Consider the following 22,138-nt stretch of genomic DNA (forward strand, 5'->3'; position numbering starts at 1 on the left):
TATCTCTCTCAAATTTTACTTCCTTCTAAACCAATGTCTCTCAAAGGATGATCTTCCCCACCTTCTGCAAGAGAATCCCAGCACACCTTTTAAAACTGTAGATACTAGAGCCCCACCCCAGACCTACTGAATTGGGAATCTCTAGGAGTAGTACCCAAGAATCTGTTTTAAAAAAGCACCTCAGGCGGTTCCTGGGTGGCTAGTCAGTTAAGCCACTCACTTGATTTCAGCTCAGGTCATGATCTCAGGATCTTGAGATAAAGCGGGGCATTAATCTCTGGTGAGCGGGGAGCCTACTTGAGATTCTCTCTCTCCTCTCCCTCTGCCCCTCCCTCCAGCACGCACACATGCTCTCTAAAATAAATACATCTTAAAAAAAAAAAAAAAGAAAAAAATCAAGTACCTCAGGTGATAATCTTTTCCACTATAAAATTTGAGACCACTGGAGAGAACATCAGACAATTATCTGTATTCTAAAAAGCATTAATATTTATTTTGTATACACCAGATATCAGCCACAACCATGGCAGAAACAGAAACATACAGGAGATTTAGACCCTACGTAAAAAACACAGGAACTTGTTAAACAAGATATTCAGATTCCAATCCTTATATAGGCATAGTGGCTTCAATCATTCAAGACTATACCTCTAACCAACTTACTATCCCTAATTCACATAGTTGGCAACAAAATGAGCTAAAGAAAACATTTTCCATGATCATACTACCTAGAGATAAACATACTTTAAACTTTGGTGTGTATTCTTCCAGATTTGTCTTGCTTTCTCATGTGCATACAGATATACAGACAAAAGTATTTGCCACTGATTATTTACCACAGAATAAAAAAAAAAAATCATCAAGGTTTTACTTCACATTCTCTTTAAAAAAATAAATAAGATTATACCCATTTTATGCATATATAAAATATCTCTAAATTGTCTTACACCCATTTCTAAAAATAAACAAAATTTATGATTTTGTGCTGAAAATATTTTTCATAAGTATAATTTGTCTCTACAAACACAAAGTAATCTCTGCTTCGATGAGCTTAATTTTTTAAATTTTGTTTAAATTCAATTAGCCAACATATAGTACATCATTAGTTTCAGATGTAGTTCAATAATTCATCAGTTGCAATATAACACCCAGTGCTCATCACATCACATGCCCTCTTAAATGCCCATCACCCAATTGCCCCAGCCCTCCATCTACCTCCCCTCCAGCAACCCTTAGTTTATTTTCTAGAGTTAAGAGTCTCTCATGGTTTGTCTCCCTCTCTGATTACTTTCAATTTAGTTTTCCCTCCCTTCCCCTATGATCCTCTGTGCTGCTTCTTATATTCCACATATGAGTGAAACCATATGATAATTGTCTTTCCCGGATGGACTTATTTCACTCAGCATAGTACCCTCCAGTTCCTCAATGAGCTTATTTTAATGAACAGGAGCATAACACTAAAAAGCAAACACATAATAGGAGCCTTGAAAAAGTGATTTCTAAATGCAAAGAAAAAGTTGCATTAATAGCCCATAAATAAATCTAATAGTATAAAATATGGTAAAAATCATAAATACCTTAAAATTTCACAGAACTAAAAAGCAGTAAGCTAAATACAATATATTCAGAAATATATATGTTAGTGCAAGGATTAGCAGCCTATTGCTTGCTTATCAAAATGTTAGCTAGGATGCAACAGAAAGTTACTCAAATAAGAGGGCTGAACACTACCAGCAGAAAGGGAGGAAAAGGGACAAAAGCAGGGAAGGAGTGTGTTTTATTTCGCAGAACTGACAGTTCCAGCCAAGGAAACACCCAACTAGGTGTTTCACCTGACAGGTGTGTCTTGCCAGGTGTGTCTTACCTGACAGCTCCTTAGGAGAGCCAGTTTGAGCTGGGTTGGAGGTGAGGACCTGCACAAAAGCCCCCTGAGTTATCATAAAGTTATACTTAGCTCATTATAATACTAAAATCTTCTCCTATGGGTGGAGCTTTCTGCCATTTTTTGAACATATGATGTATCCACTAGCATGCTGACATATTAATCATGTACAATTGAACCAGAAGTGCCCATACAAGTTCCCTGCCCCCCACCCCCTAATATTGAATAAAAGCTTCCTGTACTAACCCCATGGGAGACAGTACTATAAGAGCTATCTCCCTGTCCCCTTACTTGTAACAATAAAAAGTTCTTCGCTTTCAACCCTTCCTTGGGTGTGTTCAATTTGATGCACCAATGAACCTCTTGAAATCAGCTACAAAAAGAGAACATGCAATTGACTCACAAGTCACCTAGATTTGCCAATAAGGTATGATGCACTCAATACACCCATAGCAAAGAATTTATAACTCACTTAAAAAACGTTATTCTTTGCTCTTATTTTACATGTTTTCTTTCCCCTATTATATAAAAACAGCAGAGACTATATCTGGTACATCCTCCTGCTTGCTAGCCCCAAATCTTACATTTAAATATTTATAGAATCAAGGTAACAAAAGAAATTCGTTTAAATAGTAATTAATGTTTACATCAACATCACAGAGAAAGTTGTGCTCACCAAATCTCTCTTCAATCCTCTCTAGATGGTAAAAAGAGCAACACTAGAGAGACAGAAATGCTGATGGGATCTATGACTCAAAAGACAGTAACAGGGAAGTCTGGCAGGGCGGGGGGGCGCGGGATACAAAAAAGAAATTTCAATACTTTCAGTGGTTTATGTACATAATAGCTATTGCTATGGTCAACAGAAGGCAGGTCCAAGAGGGACTCATGCATTAGAGCCCTTTGTCTCTTAGTCCTCAGTATAGAGAACTAGTAGGATCCCCAGTGATTCCGTTAACCCTTTCCCCTGCTTCATTATACTCTGATTTTTGTTTAAGTTTCTCTTTTGTTACTCTGGGAACCTGAGAAAGAGTATCAGTTGTGTTACTTGGAAATATTGCTTATGGTAAAAAGGACCCCATTGGCAGACTGCATCTGAACTGAAAGTAACAATAAATGGGGATAAGTAGGGGAGAATGACATAGCCCAAAGAAGATGGCTCCCAAATGACTGTGAGCTGCTTGCTGTAGGGACTACTACAAAGACTCACAAAAAGGAAGGCATGAGGTTGCCTTGGTGGCAAGCTGTGATTTTGTTCTTCTATCCTTCTGAATAAACTAGTGCTAAATGGGCCCAATGATAATCTTGAAAATATTCAAGTTTAGCTACCCTGATAAGCATTGCAGGGCTACTTCTTTGTATTATCAACAGAGCTAATGCTTTAATGTGTATATGAAACATCTTGGGATTTTGTCAAAACAGATTGATTCAGAAGGGACTTGGTCTGTGATTCTGCATTTCTAACAAGCTCCCAGGTTATATAAATGCTACTGCTTAATGCTGTGGATCCATGGACCCTACTCTGAGTAGCAACACTTTAAAAAAAAAAATACTGAAATAGGTAAGACTGACATTTTAATTTAAATACTATGAGTTGTGGGGGTGCCTGGGTAGTGCATTCAGTTGAGCCTCTGACTCTTGGTTTTGGCTTGGGTCGTCCTGAGATGGAGCCAGCTTGGGATTCTCTCTCCCTCTCCCTCTGCCCTTCCTGCTGATTCGCGTGTGCGCTTGTTTCTCTCTCTTTCCCTCAAAATGGATGGATAAATCTTTTAAAAATAATAAATACTATGAGTTGAACATTTTTTAAAAATTTATCTACCAATCACTTTAGATGTAGCAAGAGTTCAGTTATATAGGGGGAAAGACCTTAAAAATTAAAATAATTAAGCAGTCATGAAAGCTCCCATTAGGATAGTGAAGAACTGACACTTCTAACAAGCTGCTGACCCCATTTTAGAGAAAAACAAAACCAAAAATTAAAAAGGACTACGAACATGGTACACCTAGAAAGAGACTAAAAAACAAAAAATCTAAATTATTTGGACCAAATCACATGTCACTGTTTATTTTTTCAACCCAGGCTTTAATTAACACAGGCTGGCAACAGTGTGATGACCCAAAAAGGGACTAGAAAATTATATACTGATCATGCTACACATTATTATACTAAGAATTACCATCATTACACTTAACCAGAAGAGAAAATCCACCATCTAACCAATGAATATTAAGCAGGGTTTTTTGTTTTTGTTTTTATTTTTATTTTTCTATTAGTAGACTCAACTGATATAAAGCCAATGGAAGATGAAAAATTCTTCACAGATCTATTAATCAATATACCTTCTTTCTGAAACTACCTAAGTATTACCCAAAAACACTTAAATGGAGAGTCAGGAGTATATCTCATCAAAACAACCCCTTCTCAAACATAGTACTCAGTGATATTTGGTAAAGGAATCTTTTAGACTAGTCAGATAAAAAAAACCTACAGGAAATTAAGTTAAAAGGAAAAATGTATTTATGTAATGTATTTATGAGAAATACATTAATCTTTAATAACACTTTTGCCCTTGGGGCACCTGGGTGGCTCAGTCTGTTAAGCGTCTGCCTTCAGCTCAGGTCATGATCCCAGGGCCCTGGGATGGAGGCTTGAATTAGGCTCCCTGCTCAGCAGAGTCCGCTTCTCCCTCTCCTTTTGCCCCTCCCCCCAACTAGTACACATAAACACACAGTGGCTTGTGCTCTCAAGTAAATAAATAAAATCTTTTAAAAAAATAACTAACAGTTCTCCCCTAAAGCAAAACAGATAATTAAAAATCACCAGAACTAGGAATTTTTCAAGCTATTAGCTCTAACTCTACTAAGAAACCACGGGGGAAAAAAAAAAAAAAGAAAATTATATAATCACAATTACACATCAGAAACTCCAAGATTAACAAAGGAAATGGGAAATTATACTAGAGGGAAAAAGTTGTAACATAATTTTTTTAAAAAACTCTCAAGATTTATGTTTTACTTTTGATTTATACTTTGCACTTTCAATTTATCTGAAGTTCACAGAATTCCCAACACTACCAACAAAGAAATTATACCACAACATAAAGATTCTCCTAAAGATGTAGAAAACTGTTCAGTTTCCCCACCTAGTTTTCCTTATTTATTTATTCCACATATTAGCTACACATCAGCAGCACAGCAGCTGCTTTTGATGTTTACCTATTCTGCACCTGCTCCAAGGAATTTGAACCATGCGGGGCGAAAACAAAAAACAAAAAAAAACAGACATACACACAACCATGTTGACTGGTCTGTTTAATTCATTACCACTAATCACAAGTGGTCCTTTATAGCTGTCAATAAAATATATATATATGTATACACACATACAATATTATGCCAATATTTCCCTAGTCCACTTCATTCTCCCAAATAACTATTTTATACCAACCTCTCTTCCCCAATCTCCCAACATCTCCCCCACCTCCACTCTCTGCTAATGACTTTGCTTCCCATTTCACCGAGACAACAGAAGCATTCAAAACTAAGTTGCACATGCTCTGACCACCACATCTAACAACCTACCTACATCTGTATATATCCTTTTCCCTCTGGTTACTATGGCTACTCATATTTACTCAATCTCTTCACTTGGTGCTGGATCCCATCCCCTCTAGCCTTGTACTCAAAGCCCTTGCTCCAGCAACTGCTTCCTTTTCTCTCCTTATCTCAATTGTCAACTCTCCCTTTCCACTGGTCACTTCCCTGTTAGTATAGTATACTAACATGCTATATAATCTCTGCATCTGTGATAGGCAGCTTCTAAGATGGCCCCCAATGATCAGTGCCCTTCGCATTAACAATTTTAGAATGTGCCCTCCTACATTTAAATTTAAGTAGGATTGGTCTGTGTGAACAATATGCAGAAATTACAGTGTATATTTCCAAATTAGGTTACAAAAGACACTAGCTCTCTCATATGACTGCTTCTATCTCTTTCTCTCTCTGATCATGAGGCCTCAGTATGGCCACCCATCAGTTACACCTATTCTGGCTCCATGTGTCCACAGCCTAAGAAACACAAAACCCATGGCTATTCTGTAGGTTAAGTGGAGAACTAAAGCTGTAACCAGGCATACTTATCTCTGGATCTGTCCAAGAGAGTGTGTGTTTGGCCCCGGGTACTGCCTATGTGGGCTCTGGTCCTCATAACCATACCTTCAGCAGGGAAGGCTGAAAAGGCAGAGAGAGGCAGGACATACAATACAAACTCCGTGTACCCCAGGATTCAGGTGATCATTCCACCAACTTGTACTCTATCATAAGCATGTTAACTAATCTCGTATTTTTCCCCTTGCTTTTCTCCATGTATTTTACTCTTATTTAATAAACCATGTAATATAAGCATTTTGTCCATGAACCTTTTCTCCTACAACCTTTGGGATGGCTTGCCTGGTAGTATACTCAGGAGTCTACCACTGCATTAGGATAATTTGCCACATGACATAGGTCTTTATCTGACTCTAGAAACAGAATTTGACAGTTACTCACTTTCTCTGTTTGAAACATTTTCCTTACTTAGCCTCTGGGTCATTACTCCTAGTTCTCCTCCTATCCCATTGGCCATGTGATTTCCATCTCCTCTGAAATGCTAGAACCACCTTACTACTCCCCAGATAGCATATCCAGTTTCACAGCTTTAAATAACATCTACAGGCTGATGAGTCCCAAATTTTTATCTCTAGTCCCAACATTACTAAACTCCAGACCATTTAAAACCAAACTTTTACTATCTACCTCAAAACCTTTTCCTCTCTTACATCATTGCAATGGTCTCCGAAATGCTTTCCGATTCCCAACTTAGACCCACTTCAGTCCACTCCCAACCCAGCAGAGTGATCCTTCCCAAACATAAATCAAATCATATTAAGCCTCTGCCCAAAATTCATCCATTACAGTGAAATCTAAAATCTATGACCTGCAAGGCCTTACCTGGTTTGCTCCCATCTCTACCCCCACCACTCACCAGCTTGCTCACTTAGTTCCTGCCATGATATAAACACTCCAACTGTGTTCCCATTTCAAGATCTTTACACTTGGTACTCCTTACTCCTAGGGTGCTCTTTCCCCAAAGAGTTGCATGACTTGCTTCTTAACATCCTTCAGGTCACTGCTCAAATATCACATTAAAGAGGATTTTCCTTTTCATCTTTTATAAATACAAACTTCCACCTGCCCACTCAACCTCCCCACCCCAACCCACAGCATCTCCCATACTGCTTATCCTGCCCTATTTTTCTTCATAGTTCAGACTATGACCTGATATATATTTATTTATTGTTTTATTTTTTCATTGCCTGTCTTACTAGATATTAAGCTCCATGAGGTCAGCAATTTCTATAGTTTATTTTACTTGCCTAAAATCTTCAGAATGCCTAGCACATAGAAGGTACTCAACAAACATGACTGAAAAAAATAAGTGAATGAGTAGGATGAACAGGCGACATTTCTATAGTGAGCCTTAGCAGCAAGAAGTGCAGCTTTATACGAGGGCAAGAGGGTGCTGGCTGAAGCAGCACAGGCTCTGCAGGCTCCTAAGCCCAGCAGACTCCCAGAACTATTTGGAAGAAGGGCTGTAACACCAAAAGAGCGGTAAGGACAAGGCCACAGAAAAACTGTTCTGCGGTGATCGTGGCCCTGCAGGAAAAAATTAACTGAGAGGAAGAAATAATAACTTTACCAGAGAGAAACCTGAAAGATACCCTCTCGACCAAGTGATAAGTAACATCACCAGTAAAGGGAAAAGTAAGTACTATGTGCTTCTTAATAGGATACACTGAAAACACAACATAACTTCTGTGGCATTTCTGCCAAAAGCATGTCACCTGAATCTAACCATGAGAAAAGAAAAAACTAGTATTAAGGACATTCTATAAATGAACTGGCCTGTATTCTTCAAAAATGCCAACAGCATGAAACACAAGGACTCAAGAAATATTCTAGATTAAAGGTGACCAAATAGACATAATGACTGTATGTAATGCATAAACCTGGATTTTATTTTGCTAGAGTGGACATTATAGGGATAATTGGCAAAATGTGAACAGAGTTAGTAGATTAGATAGCTGAATTCAAACAACGCTAAGTTCCTGACTTTGATAATTATATGGTTATGTAAGAAAATGCCCTTGTTAAGAAATACACACTGAGGTATTTAGTGGTAGAAGGGGACGTTATGTCTACAGTTTATTCTCATAAGAGTTGAAAACAAAATTGTTGTATCAGAGAAAATAAAACAGCAAAACGTTACCATTTGGGAAATCTGAGCGAAGAGTATATGGGAATTCTTTGTAGTACTCTTAAAAAAGTTTTCTGTAAGTCAGAAATTATGTCAAAATAAAAAAAATTTTTAAGTGAAAAAACAAGCAAAAAACCTAACAAAAGAGGTTCAAAAATAATTGGGAAAAGTATTTTCAATATATTAGCTTCTATTTCAGATTTTAAAAGATAATCTCTCTAAATACTCAAGTTTAAAATTAAAAATTATATCCACAAAAGAAAAAACTATGTATCACTAGATTCAGAATGTAATTTTTTAAATACATTATCTACCAGGCTAACATACTAGACTTTTCCCTGTATCTAAATTTCATTTGAAACAAATGCCATGAAGGAAACTATCATAACACTGATTTTCAAAGAAATACTGTGATTTCCATATAGTATTTCTATTTCAGTTATTTAAAACACATTTTAAATTAACATAACCCGAAAAATAACACCCAGGATACTTTGAGGATTCAATATGTCCTACTTCAACTGAAAAACCATGAAATACTATAGAAAAACTTTACAACAGTACAAATGTAAAAGAGCTGATTTTACTTATTTATATTCAGTGTCAATTAGCTGTTTCAAAAAGGAGACAAAACAAAGCAAAATTACCTTCATGGACTGTAATGCCACAATTGTCACACTGAATTATTTCATCAGCATCCTCGCTATTATCTCCAAGACAAACACAGCAAATCAGAATGTGGTCCATTTTTTGAGAACTCCAGCTTTGACTCTTCTCAAGAATCAGCGAGTCCTAATATTAAAACATACCAGAAAATCACATATTTAAATTAAAAAATAATTTTAATAACTATAATCCTCAAAGTTGTTTTATGCATTTCTAAAATTGTTGCATTCTCCATTATTTTAGTAATTTAGTTTGAAATTTAGTAATTTCAAAACACTTGAAAAGTCCATCTCTTTGTCAAATGACCCTCTAAGCACCTTTTAACTTTTCATTTTCTCTGCAAGTTCCATATTCTCCCTCCTTTAAGAAATCAAAGAGCAAGCATACAACTGACGACTCTTCATCTGCTTTGCCATTCTGGATTATAGTCTGACCCTTAAACTAGAAGAAAGGAAAAATTAACCCACAGGTAATTATTAATCCTACAATGGATTTAAAAAGTATAAGACATGGTTCCTACACTTTGGAAGCTTATAATCCTGCCTTAAGGGAGACAAGACACACATATATCAAACAAGAAAAAATCAATCCAAGATAACATATAAGCAAATATGTATGTGATGGCATAATTACAGACTCTATACTCCTTAACTGCTGAGGAATTCAGAAGTTTCAGGTCATCAAACTACTGGATGACAGATCCAAGAGAGCCTGCAAAGGCATTATCTGTATATACAGGTACAGAAAACCATCTAAAAAAGGATCCAGGTTGTCTAGTTGCTAAAGCGTGAAGTATTCTATTAGGTTTGTATCAAGAAATATCTAGTATAGGGTGCCTGACTCAGTCGGTTGAGCATCTGCCTTCAGATTGGGTCATGATCCCAGGGTCGTGGGATCGAGTCCCACGTTGGGCTCCCTGCTCCGCGGAGAGCCTGCTTCTCCCTCTGCCTCCCTCCCTCTCTCTGTCTCTCATGAATAAAGAAAATCTTAAAAAAAAAAATCTAGTATAAACTGATAATAAAGATACTGAGCTAACTATAATATAAAAGGAAAAAGGAAGACATAATAAAGATAAAATTTCAAGAAGGAAAAGAATTTGCTTTGTTTAAACTGCATTACAGATTTAAACTTGAAATGATTAACAATATAATGATTCTTCTATTATTAGACTGGGCATTATATAAGATAGCACTTGAGTTTATGTTTTCATTTAAGAACCTAACCACTTTTTTTTTGTTTTTTAAAGATTTTATTTATTTATTTGAGAGAGAGAGAATTAGAGACAGAGAGCATGAGAGGGGGGAGGGTCAGAGGGAGAAGCAGGCTCCCCGCCGAGCAGGGAGCCCGATGCGGGACTCGATCCCGGGACTCCAGGACCACGACCTGAGCCGAAGGCAGTCGCTCAACCAACTGAGCCACCCAGGCGCCCCCCTAACCACTTTTTTTTATATTCTTTTAAACAGACCAACATCCACAGGTAACATGTAGAGTCATCATTTCATAGCAATCTGTAAATGACATCTGAATGACATTTGACTGTCACATCAACATTTTTTTTTAAATTCTGTGTTATACATCTAAACTTGCAGCTATCTGTAAAACAAATCAGAAAAGAATGTAAAGTCAACAAGGAGGTGGTGTCCTTGCTCTAGAGAATCCTAGTACTTTAAAATTGTGTATTTTGGGGTGTCTGGGTGGCTCAGTCGTTGGGTATCTGCCTTTGGCTCAGGTCATGATCCCAGGACGCTGGGATCGAGCCCTGCCATCGGGCTCCGTGCTCCTCGGAAAGCCTGCTTCTCCCTCTCCCATTCCCCCTGCTTATGTTCCCTATCGTGCTGGGTCTCTCTCTGTCAAATAAATAATAATAAAATCTTGAAAAAAAAAAAATACTTACCTTTAAAAAAATAAAATAAAATTGTATATATATATTTTTTTTTTCTCCTCTTTGTTAAAAAACCAAAGTAGTTTGTGAGCTTTGGACATGAGTACCAAATAAAGGTAAAACCTTCCTAAAAAGAAAACTCATGGTTTATAGTACTTTCGTACATTGAACAAAACGAAAATCTACCCATATGTTCACCTCATTAGCTATGCTTCAAATTTAAAAGCATTCGACTTAAAGTCTAATGTTCTTGGGTTTCATTCTCAGTTCTCATTTAATAACTGTTGAACCTCGAAGCAACAGTTTTCTCATCTGTAAAATGGGATGGCAAAAGTAGTAACTACCTGATGAGACTGTTGTGAAAATTAAGATAATTGTATGGTAAAAATGTTCCTGAGATATACTAGGTACTCAATAATAATGTTCATTTCCATTCTCCTTTCCTAGTTCTTTGTAGGTGGTTCAAGAAGAGGAATATGAGCTGATCATTTATTATACTGAGGAATCTTCCTTGGAATCCCCCCAAAAGTTGTGACCCTCAGTAAGTACTGCTACTTTAAATATTTTCCTATGCTAAGTCCCAAAAGACTTTTTTCCCAAAATACCACATCTAGGTTAAAAAAAAAATCACAAACTAGAAAAAGATCTAGCCAATAACCAGAGTTTGATGATTGACAGGCTACTCGTGTAAAAAGGGTTCTGTCAATACTTTTCTGGTGGAATTACAACGAATGAGCCCTTAAAAAAAAGTTTGCCCATGTGGGGAACAAGTAAATTTCTATGGATCAGAAAAACAAGCATTAATAGGTAGCTCTAATTCCATTATTTCCCTGTTCTTCCATTTTGCTCAGAAAAAACAATAAATGTCTAAATTGTGTTTCTGTACAATTTCTCTCTACACATACTATCATTTAGAGGCAGAGAAAACAAAATCAACTGGTATTTCTGGGATCCCCATCATTTGAGACTCTTACCAGAAATGTAATGCAAAGAGAGAGAAATGGGGGGAACTTGAGCCCCACCAAATAAATGACTGACAGATAATGCTTCAGTGGGAAAATCTTAGTAACACATTCTCTTAAAAAATTATGTTCTAAGTTGTCTTTAATACATCAAATAAGGGTTTGAGCACACTTATCAGAATATAAAAGCAAATTTAGTAGCAATTTTTATCAGCATATTTCTGAAGATGTGTATCATTTTTTTAGCTTCTGGGCAAAACAGTCAAGCTAAAGTTTTTACCAAAAAATGTATTATTTGAAAATATGGTTTTTACATAAAAATAAGAACTGGGAAAGTAGGTTTTGAATGGCACAAGAGTATCACCTAGGATAGAACTTTAATATTATGTCATAACTTAATGGAATCTAAGGGCAATTAGAAGAATAAATGGGGCACTATAGTAATAAACCAATGACTATAGTAAACTAATTCATTTTTTTCCCTTGGGATTTAAAATTTACACCTAAAATGATATTGTCCATGGGTTTAGTGTTTATTTATGTAATCCACAAAGATGATTATAAATAATAATATACAACAGGGTAAATTCTAAGTTTTATGTGTGTTAATAAAAGGGAATTCCTGAACACTTCATGCAAAACAAGAATTAAAAGAATCCTATTGCTCTGAATATGAGAAAAACTTACTACACCAAAAAGTTTGAGCAATAGGTCTCCAAGTTTTTAAAGAAAATTAAATTCTCAAGAATCTGAAGTAATTTTTGTACAATATTTCGAACTATCTTTTTATGTATTAAAGCAGTTGTTTTAAGGGCGCCTGGGTGGCTCAGCTGGTTAAGCATCTGCCTTTGGCTCAGGTCAATGATCCCAGGGTCCTGGGATCAAGTCCTACATTGGGCTCCCTGCTTGGCGGGGAGTCTGCTTCTCCCTCTACCCTTCCCCCCTGCTTGTGCTCTCTCACTCTCTCTCCAGTAAATAAAATCTTTAAAAAAAAAAAAAGCAGTTCTGGGGTGCCTTGGTGGTCAGTCGGTTAAGCATCTGCCTTTGGCTCAGGTCATGATCCTGGGGTCCTGGGATGTAGCCCCACCATCAGAGAATTTGATTCTCTCTCTCTCTCTCTCTCTCTCTCTCTACCTCTGCCCCTCCCCACTGCTTATTCTCTCTCAAGTAAATAAAATCTTAAAAAAAAAAAGCAGTTGTTTTATTTTGAAATGTATAAAAAGCAATTGATAGTTAAGTCAGAAACCCCAAATAGAAGTGGCTATTTATAAATTTTAGCAAAAATTTTAATTACCAAAAATCAGATGACAATTGCCATTTCTTCACATCCATTTAACATCTAATAATCCATTTAACATAAGAGAGCCTTTTATGAAAAGAAACCAAAAAACTTCCACTTGAAAATTTCTACTAAATTATCTTCTATCAAATATTAATCCTCAATGAAAGCTCTAGTTCCAAAGTCCTGAAAATGTGAACCATTCTCTGAAAATGCTACACACCCATCCCCAAAAGATTTACTTCAGAAAATGTGAACCATTCTCTGAAAATGCTACACACCCATCCCCAAAAGATTTACTTCAGAAAACCAAAAAGCAATATAACATCAGTTAATCTCAAAAGCATCAAGATAAAAGTTTGAAAGTGGCATATAATGATACTCCAAGGGGATTGTTCAGACTGCACTAAATTCAAAAAATGTTATTAATTCTATAGGCCAAAGAAAGTGTCCATATGTAGAAAATGTAGGTTTATCAAATGTCCAATTGTAGAACAGTAGTTCTCAATGTGTGGTCTATGGGACTCTGCTTCATAGGGTCCACAAGCTAAAGGCTATTTTCATACTAATACTGAGGTTGTTTGCCTTTTTCACTCTCTCTCATGCATTTATGATGTAGTCTTCCAGAACTATACAACAGGGGATAGGGTCATCAATCTGACAACCTGTATGCTTCTGTATGTCTTAATTTTTGAAATTCTTCAGTTTTAATTTGAAATGGTAAATAACAAAAGCTATAACCTACAGGGTACCTGGGTGGCTCAGATGGTTAAGCATCTGCCTTCGGCTCAGGTCATAATCCCAGGGTCCTGGGATCGAGTCCCTTAAGAGTCAATAAAAGGCCCCCCGCTCAAAAGAAAAAAATCAAATTCCCTAAAAAACTTCAAAATTATTAAAGCTTCTGACATCACTTACATGATGTCCAACATCATTTCCCTATAAAAGCACTTGACGTAACAGCCAAGAAAGTTTGCTGTTTATAAACTAAATATAATTCAATTACGTATTTCTAAAACCACACTTTCAGCTATCTCTACTACAAAGCAGTACTTGAAAACCTAAAGTAAAAGAGAAAAATAAAACTTCAAATATAATCAAATATATCTGTATTAACTAAAAGATAATTGATACCTTAATGCCAAAGTATCTACCTAAAATGACCAGGAAGATTAAGATACAAACAATGGCCATAAAGCAACAAGAATTACCGTTAGTCATCTTTTTTACAAAATCAAGAGCATATGAACAGGAAATTTAGAAATGTAAGATAAAATAATAATCCCGATTATTGTTTATTAAAATTTGTCATCTAATTTGAGTGACAAATAGAAGTAGAATCATCAAAAATTACTGGTGTTGGGGAAAACAGTTACCAAGATTTCGGGTAGAATATTATTGAGTTAAAATTAACTTTCTATCAGTTCTTCTGCATTTCTGCATAGGGTAGAACAAAAGGAAAATTAACATAAATTAACAAGAGAAATTAACTTAGCTACTGTAAGAAGAAAGTTCTTGACAACTTTATGGAGGCACATTTCCAAGAAATGCTCTGGAATCACATTCCTTTGGGACTTAACCTAAATATATGAAGTCCCATTATTTACTAAAGTCTCTCCTGGTAGAAAAAAACCTAAACAGCACATGTGGCCTTCCAATGCATCATAAAGGACAGTCTACAACCTCCTAAGCAATATTTTATGTATTACAGATTATTAACAAATGGATAATATGTATACATTTTACCTGGCAAATTCCTAAACATCTGCAGGTATTCCCCACACCATCACATAAAATCTAACTCTGCCTTTATCATTAGCCAGCCTACTTTTGTGAATGTCAGGCTAATAAAAATGAAGAAAGTAATGCTGCCAAAGGTAATCTTATTCAGTAGATATCGACTACTAAATGCTATAAAATAAACTGGATACAAGCCTACATCACATATGAACAACTGATTTTTCCGTATTTCTATTTCCCTAAATTGGCACCGGGAATATGGAACTGTTTGTGCTACAGCATATAAATATTGTATTATATTCCAAATGACAATTTCCCATTACCTAAAGATAAGAATTTAGATAGATAGCACTGGAGGCAGGCAACATTCTTCATATGAAAGTGGATAACCTAGAAGTTAACCAATGTTTATAATATATATATTTATTATAACCTGTTTCATCACTACTGACATATAAGCTCCTCAGAGCCTGTTACTTATTATTTTGGCAAGAAAAAAATCACCCAAGTTTTTAAATGAAACTTACTTAAAATAGGTAATCACTGCTATGTAAAACTTGTAAGTAGAAGAAATGTAAAAGAATACAGCATAGAAGGAAAATCCTTCTACCAGTTCAACCTTTTTCAATGATATGAAAAAACAAAAAATAAGTGCTTGCTAAAGAACTGAATTTCTGTGACGACAAATGCATTAACAGAAATGACAGACTTAATTATTATAGTTCTACATGTTGATGTAACAGGTACATCTACATGTAAGACGACAACTCAATCTTGCTTTTGAAGAAAAACATATACATAAACACACAGACAAAGAGACACAAATGTGTTTGACTGAAGAATCTTGAATGTTGCATCTTGGGCCCAAAGGATAAACCTAACTTTCGGTAGTAGAACTTCAAGTGGAAGAACTGAGTCATTACTGTAGTTTTAGGAAAGAAATGTTTGTCTTATGTTGGGGGGGTTGATTTTTCTTTTTCATTTCTTTGTAGAGAGAACTTATTCACTAAATATATGTAAACATATAGTTCTTATTTACTCCCATACATTTAAAGCAAAGACTTGGTGACTATTCAGATGATGAGTGCTACAACTGGTAAAGGAATTAACCTTAAAATCAATCTCTAAAAGTCTGAGGCAATCATTAAGCTGTTTGTTGTCCTGCTCTAAAGTAGTCTAGAAGTCTAAATTTTCATGTGGACATAGCTAAGTTGAAACAAAGGTGACCTCTGTTTTCATACTCCACTCAGGACCATTCAGCAGTCCTATGAAGAATGGGGTGAGAGGATAGAAAGGGGAAAGGAAAGGAAAACTACCATATTCCTAGTCTATGGATATAAAAATATTTCTCTAACTAGAAAGACTGTGAGCTCCTTGAGGACGGTGATTATGAGCTCCTTGAGGACGGTGACAAATAGTAGATACTCAATAAAGGCTGGTTGGACCAAATGAATAAATGTTACAGTTAGGGCGCTCATTCACTCCCACAGCTGTCTATAAATAGGATTTCAAGGAAGCTACTTAATATAATGAGTAGAATGGTTTAGAGAAGAATTCCCTTTTCCCCAGACAGACAGATATCATAAAAATTGGGTTGATCTACCTCATTACTCTTGCTTTGAGATAGTGTCAGGCTATCATTGGTCAGTTCCTCATCATCAGCACTGTTTCTGCTAAGAACTTTACTCTTCTTCTTCTTGCAACCCCCTTCACTGGCAGGGCTGCTATGATCTTCATCATTGCCTTCATCATTCTCATCCTCATCACTCCCACTTCCCTCATCTTCATCATCCTCATTGTCTCCATCACTTCCTTCTTTCTGAGATGCAGATCTCCCCTTTCTCTTTACTACAGTAGGTCGCCAATCATTGTCATCTTCACTGTCATAGTCATCCATATCATTCAGCTCTTCCATGGATACAAAATCCAAAAGTGGTCGATTTCGACGAAGGTTCCACTTTTTTGGCTCACTGACTTGTTCCTCTGTAGTGGTTGTCGTAGTGGGGACTGAAGGAGATGCGTTAACAGCAGGAGGACTTGTGGCTGGTGTGGTGGAAGCAGCAGAAGCAGCCACAGCATCAGATACTGTTGCTTTTTCTTTATCCTCTCTCTCCTTCTCTTTCTCCTTTTCTTTCTCCTTCTCTTTTTCCTTTTCTTTCTCTTTCTCCTTTTTCTTTCTAGGTCTTTCTCCATTCTCTTCTTCCTCCTTCTTTTCCATTTTAATTAACTGTTTTTCTGATGACAGTATTTCTTCCTCTGCAGAATTTTTAAGTTGTTCTTCTTTTACTTTAATATCTTCATTCAGTTCTTCTTCTAAAATATTTTCTTCAGAATCACTACAGGAACCTTCTCCACTGTCCTTTGAAGGATCTTCACTTCCATTACCACTCCCTTCAGAATCTGTTGAAAATATGAGAAAAAAAACCACACATATGTATATACATACACACACACACACACAACGCTGACACAAATGAAACCACCAAAATTTGTGAGTAACTTGCAAAACAATATAAACAAATTTAAGTCAAAGAATGGTAGACATTCCCAACCTGATTAAATAATAAATCAATGAAGTTGGTATAATGGTTCTAATTCAATATAGCACTAATGAAGATGACTAAATGTAACTCTAAATTAAAATATGCTTTAAAAAGAGGAGCACTATTTTGTGTCAAATGGCTCATGCTATATTTGGTACCCTAGAAACAATCTTTTTTTCTAAAAGTAAAGGTGCTTCTTTTTAAATTGGGCACTTGATTTTAACTTAATGATATAATACAGACCAAATTCTTCTTCTCTTCCATCTTCGTTTCATAAACTGTATGAACTTACAAGCGTTGAGTCACATTCAGAACAAGAAAAACCTGGCCCAAAAAACTTGGTCTCATTTATTTTACTCTTTACTCAGCAAAAATGAACACAGGTTATTTATGATAGTCAACATCCCTTACATACTAATCAATTTTAGGAGTATCAAGTTCACAGGTGAAAGGAGACAGCAGCACGGGCACAGTAAATGGAAGTTGCAAGAGCAGTTATCAATTTTCCTGCTATCAGGATACTGTTCATACCAATTAGAGCCACCTAAACTTTCAAAAATTCTAGGCAGTAACTACGACAGCCCCCCAGAATGAAAGAAATTAATAATTTTTTAAAAATGAATCCATCTTGGAAATGAGCAACCATGGTAGTCGCTAAAAAGATAGGCTTAGACTATTAAAAAGTTCATGCAGAACTACAAGCTTTCTAGCAAGTTTCTTCCATTCCTGCCTAGGGCAGCGCAGGCCATCTTGGCCCAACACTACTCAGTAACCTTCTGATCCTCTTTACACCTAATCAAATAAATAAAAATCTAAAATCTGAAATAACAAGAAGGAGAAAAAAAAGGAAGGGGAGCTTAAAGAAGTAAGAAACTAGTCACAGTCAGGTCATGGTCAACAACTATAGTAAAACCTGTAGGGTGATACATTCTTTGAGCCTATAACTAAGAAAAGGATAATAATAAAATGGTGAAAAAAGTCTATTGTTTCCACACCATTTTAATTTCTATTAACTCAACCAGCCTTAGCTACTATAATTAAATGGACATTAAAAGTAAAGAAAGTTAAAAAAAAAAGTAAAGAAAGTTGCAATTAGTATATGGTATCTAAAATATCCTAAAAATCCTTTACAAATGGCTAAAAGACAAAAAAAAAAAAAAATCCTGCAAGTTAAATCGATTAAAAATACAGACTAACATACAATAGATATTGACTGGCCCTACAAAATAATTGTCAATCTCAAGATTACCACGCAGAAACCCACAGCTTATTCAAAACTGTTGTGAAAAAACACTCTCATCCTAAACAATCTTAGACAGGACACGAGAGAACAATATCATGTAGGTCAACAATACCTTATTTGAAACTTATGGAACCAGATATCTTTCAGAATTTTGATTTTGTTTTCAGATTTTAGAAGGGAAGCATGGTATATACACAATATATTACACTTAAAAATCTCCAGTGAGATCTATGGCACTATCCTATAATCAGACACATTTCTGCAGTGAAAAGTATAAATATTTACAAATATTTAAGGAAACACTACAAATAAACTATCATTTCCAGTTAGGTTTTACCAAAAACAAGTTTGTCCCAAACTTAGGAAACATCTTTGGATTTGTAAGCTTCTTGAATTTCAGAGTGTGAATCCAGTATCACCCACAACTAGGTAACTTTTTTTCAGTCCAACAGTTATATAAATCATTAAGAAAATTATGATTTTTTTAAGACCACTCATAATTAAACCCAACCTACCAAGAAAAACTACTTCTGGTAAAAAAAAAAAAATAATAATCAACAATTTCTAGATATTTTTTAGATAAGAATCTAATAAATAATAAGCAGAGTTGACCAAACACTTCTAAGGCAAAAAGAGTCTCTATGCATACTGACTACAGAAGACTGGAACATCTTGCAAGCAATGGCATAATTAAGAGAGATAATTTTTAAAGTACCTAAAAAGGGGTGCCTGGGTGGCTCAGTTGGTTAAGCGTCTGCCTTCGGCTCAGGTCATGATCCCAGGGTCCTGGGATCGAGCCCCACATCGGGCTCCCTGCTCAGCAGGGTGTCTGTTTCTCCCTCTGCCTCTCACCCTGCTCGTGCTCCCTCTCTCTCTCAATTAATGAAATCTTAAAAAAAATAAAAGTACCTAAAAATTATTTCTAATAATTTTTTCTAATAATTATTTCTAATAATTTTTACCAATGAAAATAACAGTAGATATAAAAGTTAGAATAACTGGGGCACAAATGTGGGTACCTAATCAAAACTGAGACCAATCCAACTTCACTATTACTTGGTAAATTTTGCAAAATGTTAAGAATTGTTATGATTTTGTCTTGGTTTTTGTTGCCAATGCCAATCATTTTTAAAAGTATGGGGGTGGGGGGCACCTAGGTGGCTCAGCCAGTTAAGCAACTGACTGGTGATTTAGGCTCAGGTTATGATCTCATGGGTCAGGGGATCAAGCCCCACGTGGGGCTCTGCACTCAGTGGGGAATCTGCTTGAGATTCTCTCTCCCTCTCCCTCTGCCTCTGACTCACCCTGTGAGTCTCTCACTCCCTCACTCACTCCCTCATCCTGACTCCCCCTTCCCCTGACTCACATGTGAGCATGCTCTCTCTCTCTCTCTCCCCCCCTCAAAAAAATAAATAAATCTTAAAAAAAAAAAAGTATGGAGAAACTGATACTCTTTGATTGTTTTTGTTTTGTAATCATATCTGAATAGAAGCAATCTGAAAAGAAAACAAAATTTAAATGCTTTACATCTGTTAACATATTATTAGATGAATCTGAAATTTTTCCACAAATCCAAATCCTAGTAGCTTACCCAACCCTTCATTCTCCAAATATAATACATTATCCATACTCCAACTGCAGGCATCAGGAATATATCAAATTTTATCTTTGATTTCTGAAAAATAACTTCATCTGATTAGTCATCACTTCTTTTTGATACATATGCACTTGAGGGATGGAGATAAACAATATTTAGTTACAAGCATAGCTTGACAAAAATGACAATGAAAAAATCAGTCTTTGGCTGTCTCTAGTTCTATTTTTGTAGGCTACAAAGAAAAATGTCTTTATTATTACAAATTCAAACGGACTCTTGTGTCGTTCCAAATCCATCACTTTTACATCTTTTTTTTTTTTAAAGGTAATAAGACTAGAGAAATAAGTCAGATACTTCAAATAAGTCAGATGCTTCTTAGCATTAGAAGAGAAGTAATTCTGGGGCGACTGGGTGGCTCAGTTGGTTAAGCATCTACCTTCGGCTCAGGTCATGATCTTGGTCGGGGTCCTCGGATCCAGCCCCGCATCAGGCTCCCTGCTCAGTGAGGAGTCTGCTTCTCCCTCTCCCCTCTGCACCTTCCCCCTGCTCCTGCTCGCATGCTCTCGATCTCTAATAAAATCTTTTTTAAAAAAGGTAATTCTAACTCTACAATAAAATTTTTTCTTTAGAAAAAAATTAAAATTGAAATCCCTCCTTCCTATTCAGTTAAATAAAAGGTATCTTTCTCAAATATATAATATATCAAAATCTCTCCAAGCAATAGCTATTTCAACTAACAGAAGTTAGGGAATTTTTTACAGATACAGAATTAAAAAAACAATCTTCAAGAATTCCTTCACAATATTCAATGCTTAAGTTTTCCCCATGATAAATATTAAACAATAAAATAGTATTTAATTCAGTTTTATTTTAGCTTTGCAATATAAAGAATCACCTTTGTCTATCAACCTTAATTAACAATTCCATTCATTGATCTAGTGCAATAGTAATTACTATTTATAAATATACACAATACCTAATAGATTACCAGTCTACTGGTTATTCAGTTATCACCTTGGGGCCATTTTGACTAATCCTGTATTTTCTCTTTTTTAAAAAGCCAATCAGTCAACACAACTCATCCTCTACTCATCATCTCTAGTTCCACTGTGTCATTTAACATTTTCTGAATAAATCCAGACCAGTGGTTCTCAAGTAAGAACAATTTTGAATTCTGTCCTAAAGAGAACACTGGCAATGTTTAGACAATGAATGATTGCCATGAAGGTGGGGGTAGGGGCAGGAAATGAAGATGATACTGGCAGTTAGTAAGCAGAAAACAGATGCTGCTAAACATTCTACAGTAAACAGGACAGGCCATCATTACAAAGAATTATACAACACCAAATGCCAATAGTGCCGAGATTGAGAAACCCTGGTCTAGCAATTAAGGCCTTAATTTGACCTCATTATACTTGCCCAGATGCATCTCTTCTATTCTTTTACTCAATCCTAATTCCAAAGTATAAGTATTTTCCAGCCTCCACACTTCTGACACTTAATATATTGTTTCCCTCACCTAGATTGCTTCTCTTTCAGTTCCGAAGTTCAACTGTTACCTCCTCAATGAATTGTTCTAGATAAATCCAGTCTAAAGTAGTCCTATCTCCTTGACTTGAACTATACAAATAATCAATCATGCTTTGTATTATCTGTTATTTTACTTATTTAGTTATTCTGATATTTGTGAATTCACCATAATATCCAGCAAAGTGCTCTTAAACAAAACTACATATCATCAATGACCATTATCTTGATCCACTTAGCCAAAATTAGATTAAGTACAAAATACTACCAAAGCAAAGTCTCAGCATGACTTTTCCAGCTAATTTTCTGGCGATCTGGCCTAATTAAACAACTATGGATCAAGATCTAAAGTTAATCATCTTACTTTGGCCAGCAGGTTAGAGGGGACACAGCACTGCTATTTTGTCTTATTTAATAAAAGTCATATATGCACTCATCTTCAAAACCATTCCACTTATATATCAGATAACTAAATGCAATCTATCCTAACCCCAATTCCAGGACCAAGTCTCAAATATAACCACT

General features: G+C 35.9%; 1 protein-coding gene across 17 annotated transcripts in view; it reads right to left on the reverse strand.

Moving 5' to 3' along the window:
- Positions 1-22,138, reverse strand: part of PHF14 (PHD finger protein 14) — a 222,114-nt gene that overhangs the window by 195,435 nt on the left and 4,541 nt on the right. For all 17 annotated transcript variants that reach the window (XR_010406513.1, XR_010406514.1, XR_010406515.1 and 14 more), the window contains exons 3-4: positions 16,307-17,103; positions 8,825-8,969 (exon numbers count right to left, since the gene is read on the reverse strand). Coding sequence is in view for 14 of the 17 variants with exons in the window: in XM_064575212.1 (XP_064431282.1) it covers positions 8,825-8,969; positions 16,307-17,103 (942 nt within the window). In the remaining 3 variants the exon portion in view is untranslated. The remainder of the gene's footprint in view (positions 1-8,824; positions 8,970-16,306; positions 17,104-22,138) is intronic.

The sequence above is a fragment of the Mirounga angustirostris genome, unplaced genomic scaffold (assembly GCF_029215605.1).
Source record: "Mirounga angustirostris isolate CCGP_5_RB_7025 unplaced genomic scaffold, mMirAng1.0.hap1 SCAF_12, whole genome shotgun sequence".
Lineage (NCBI taxonomy): Eukaryota > Metazoa > Chordata > Mammalia > Carnivora > Phocidae > Mirounga > Mirounga angustirostris.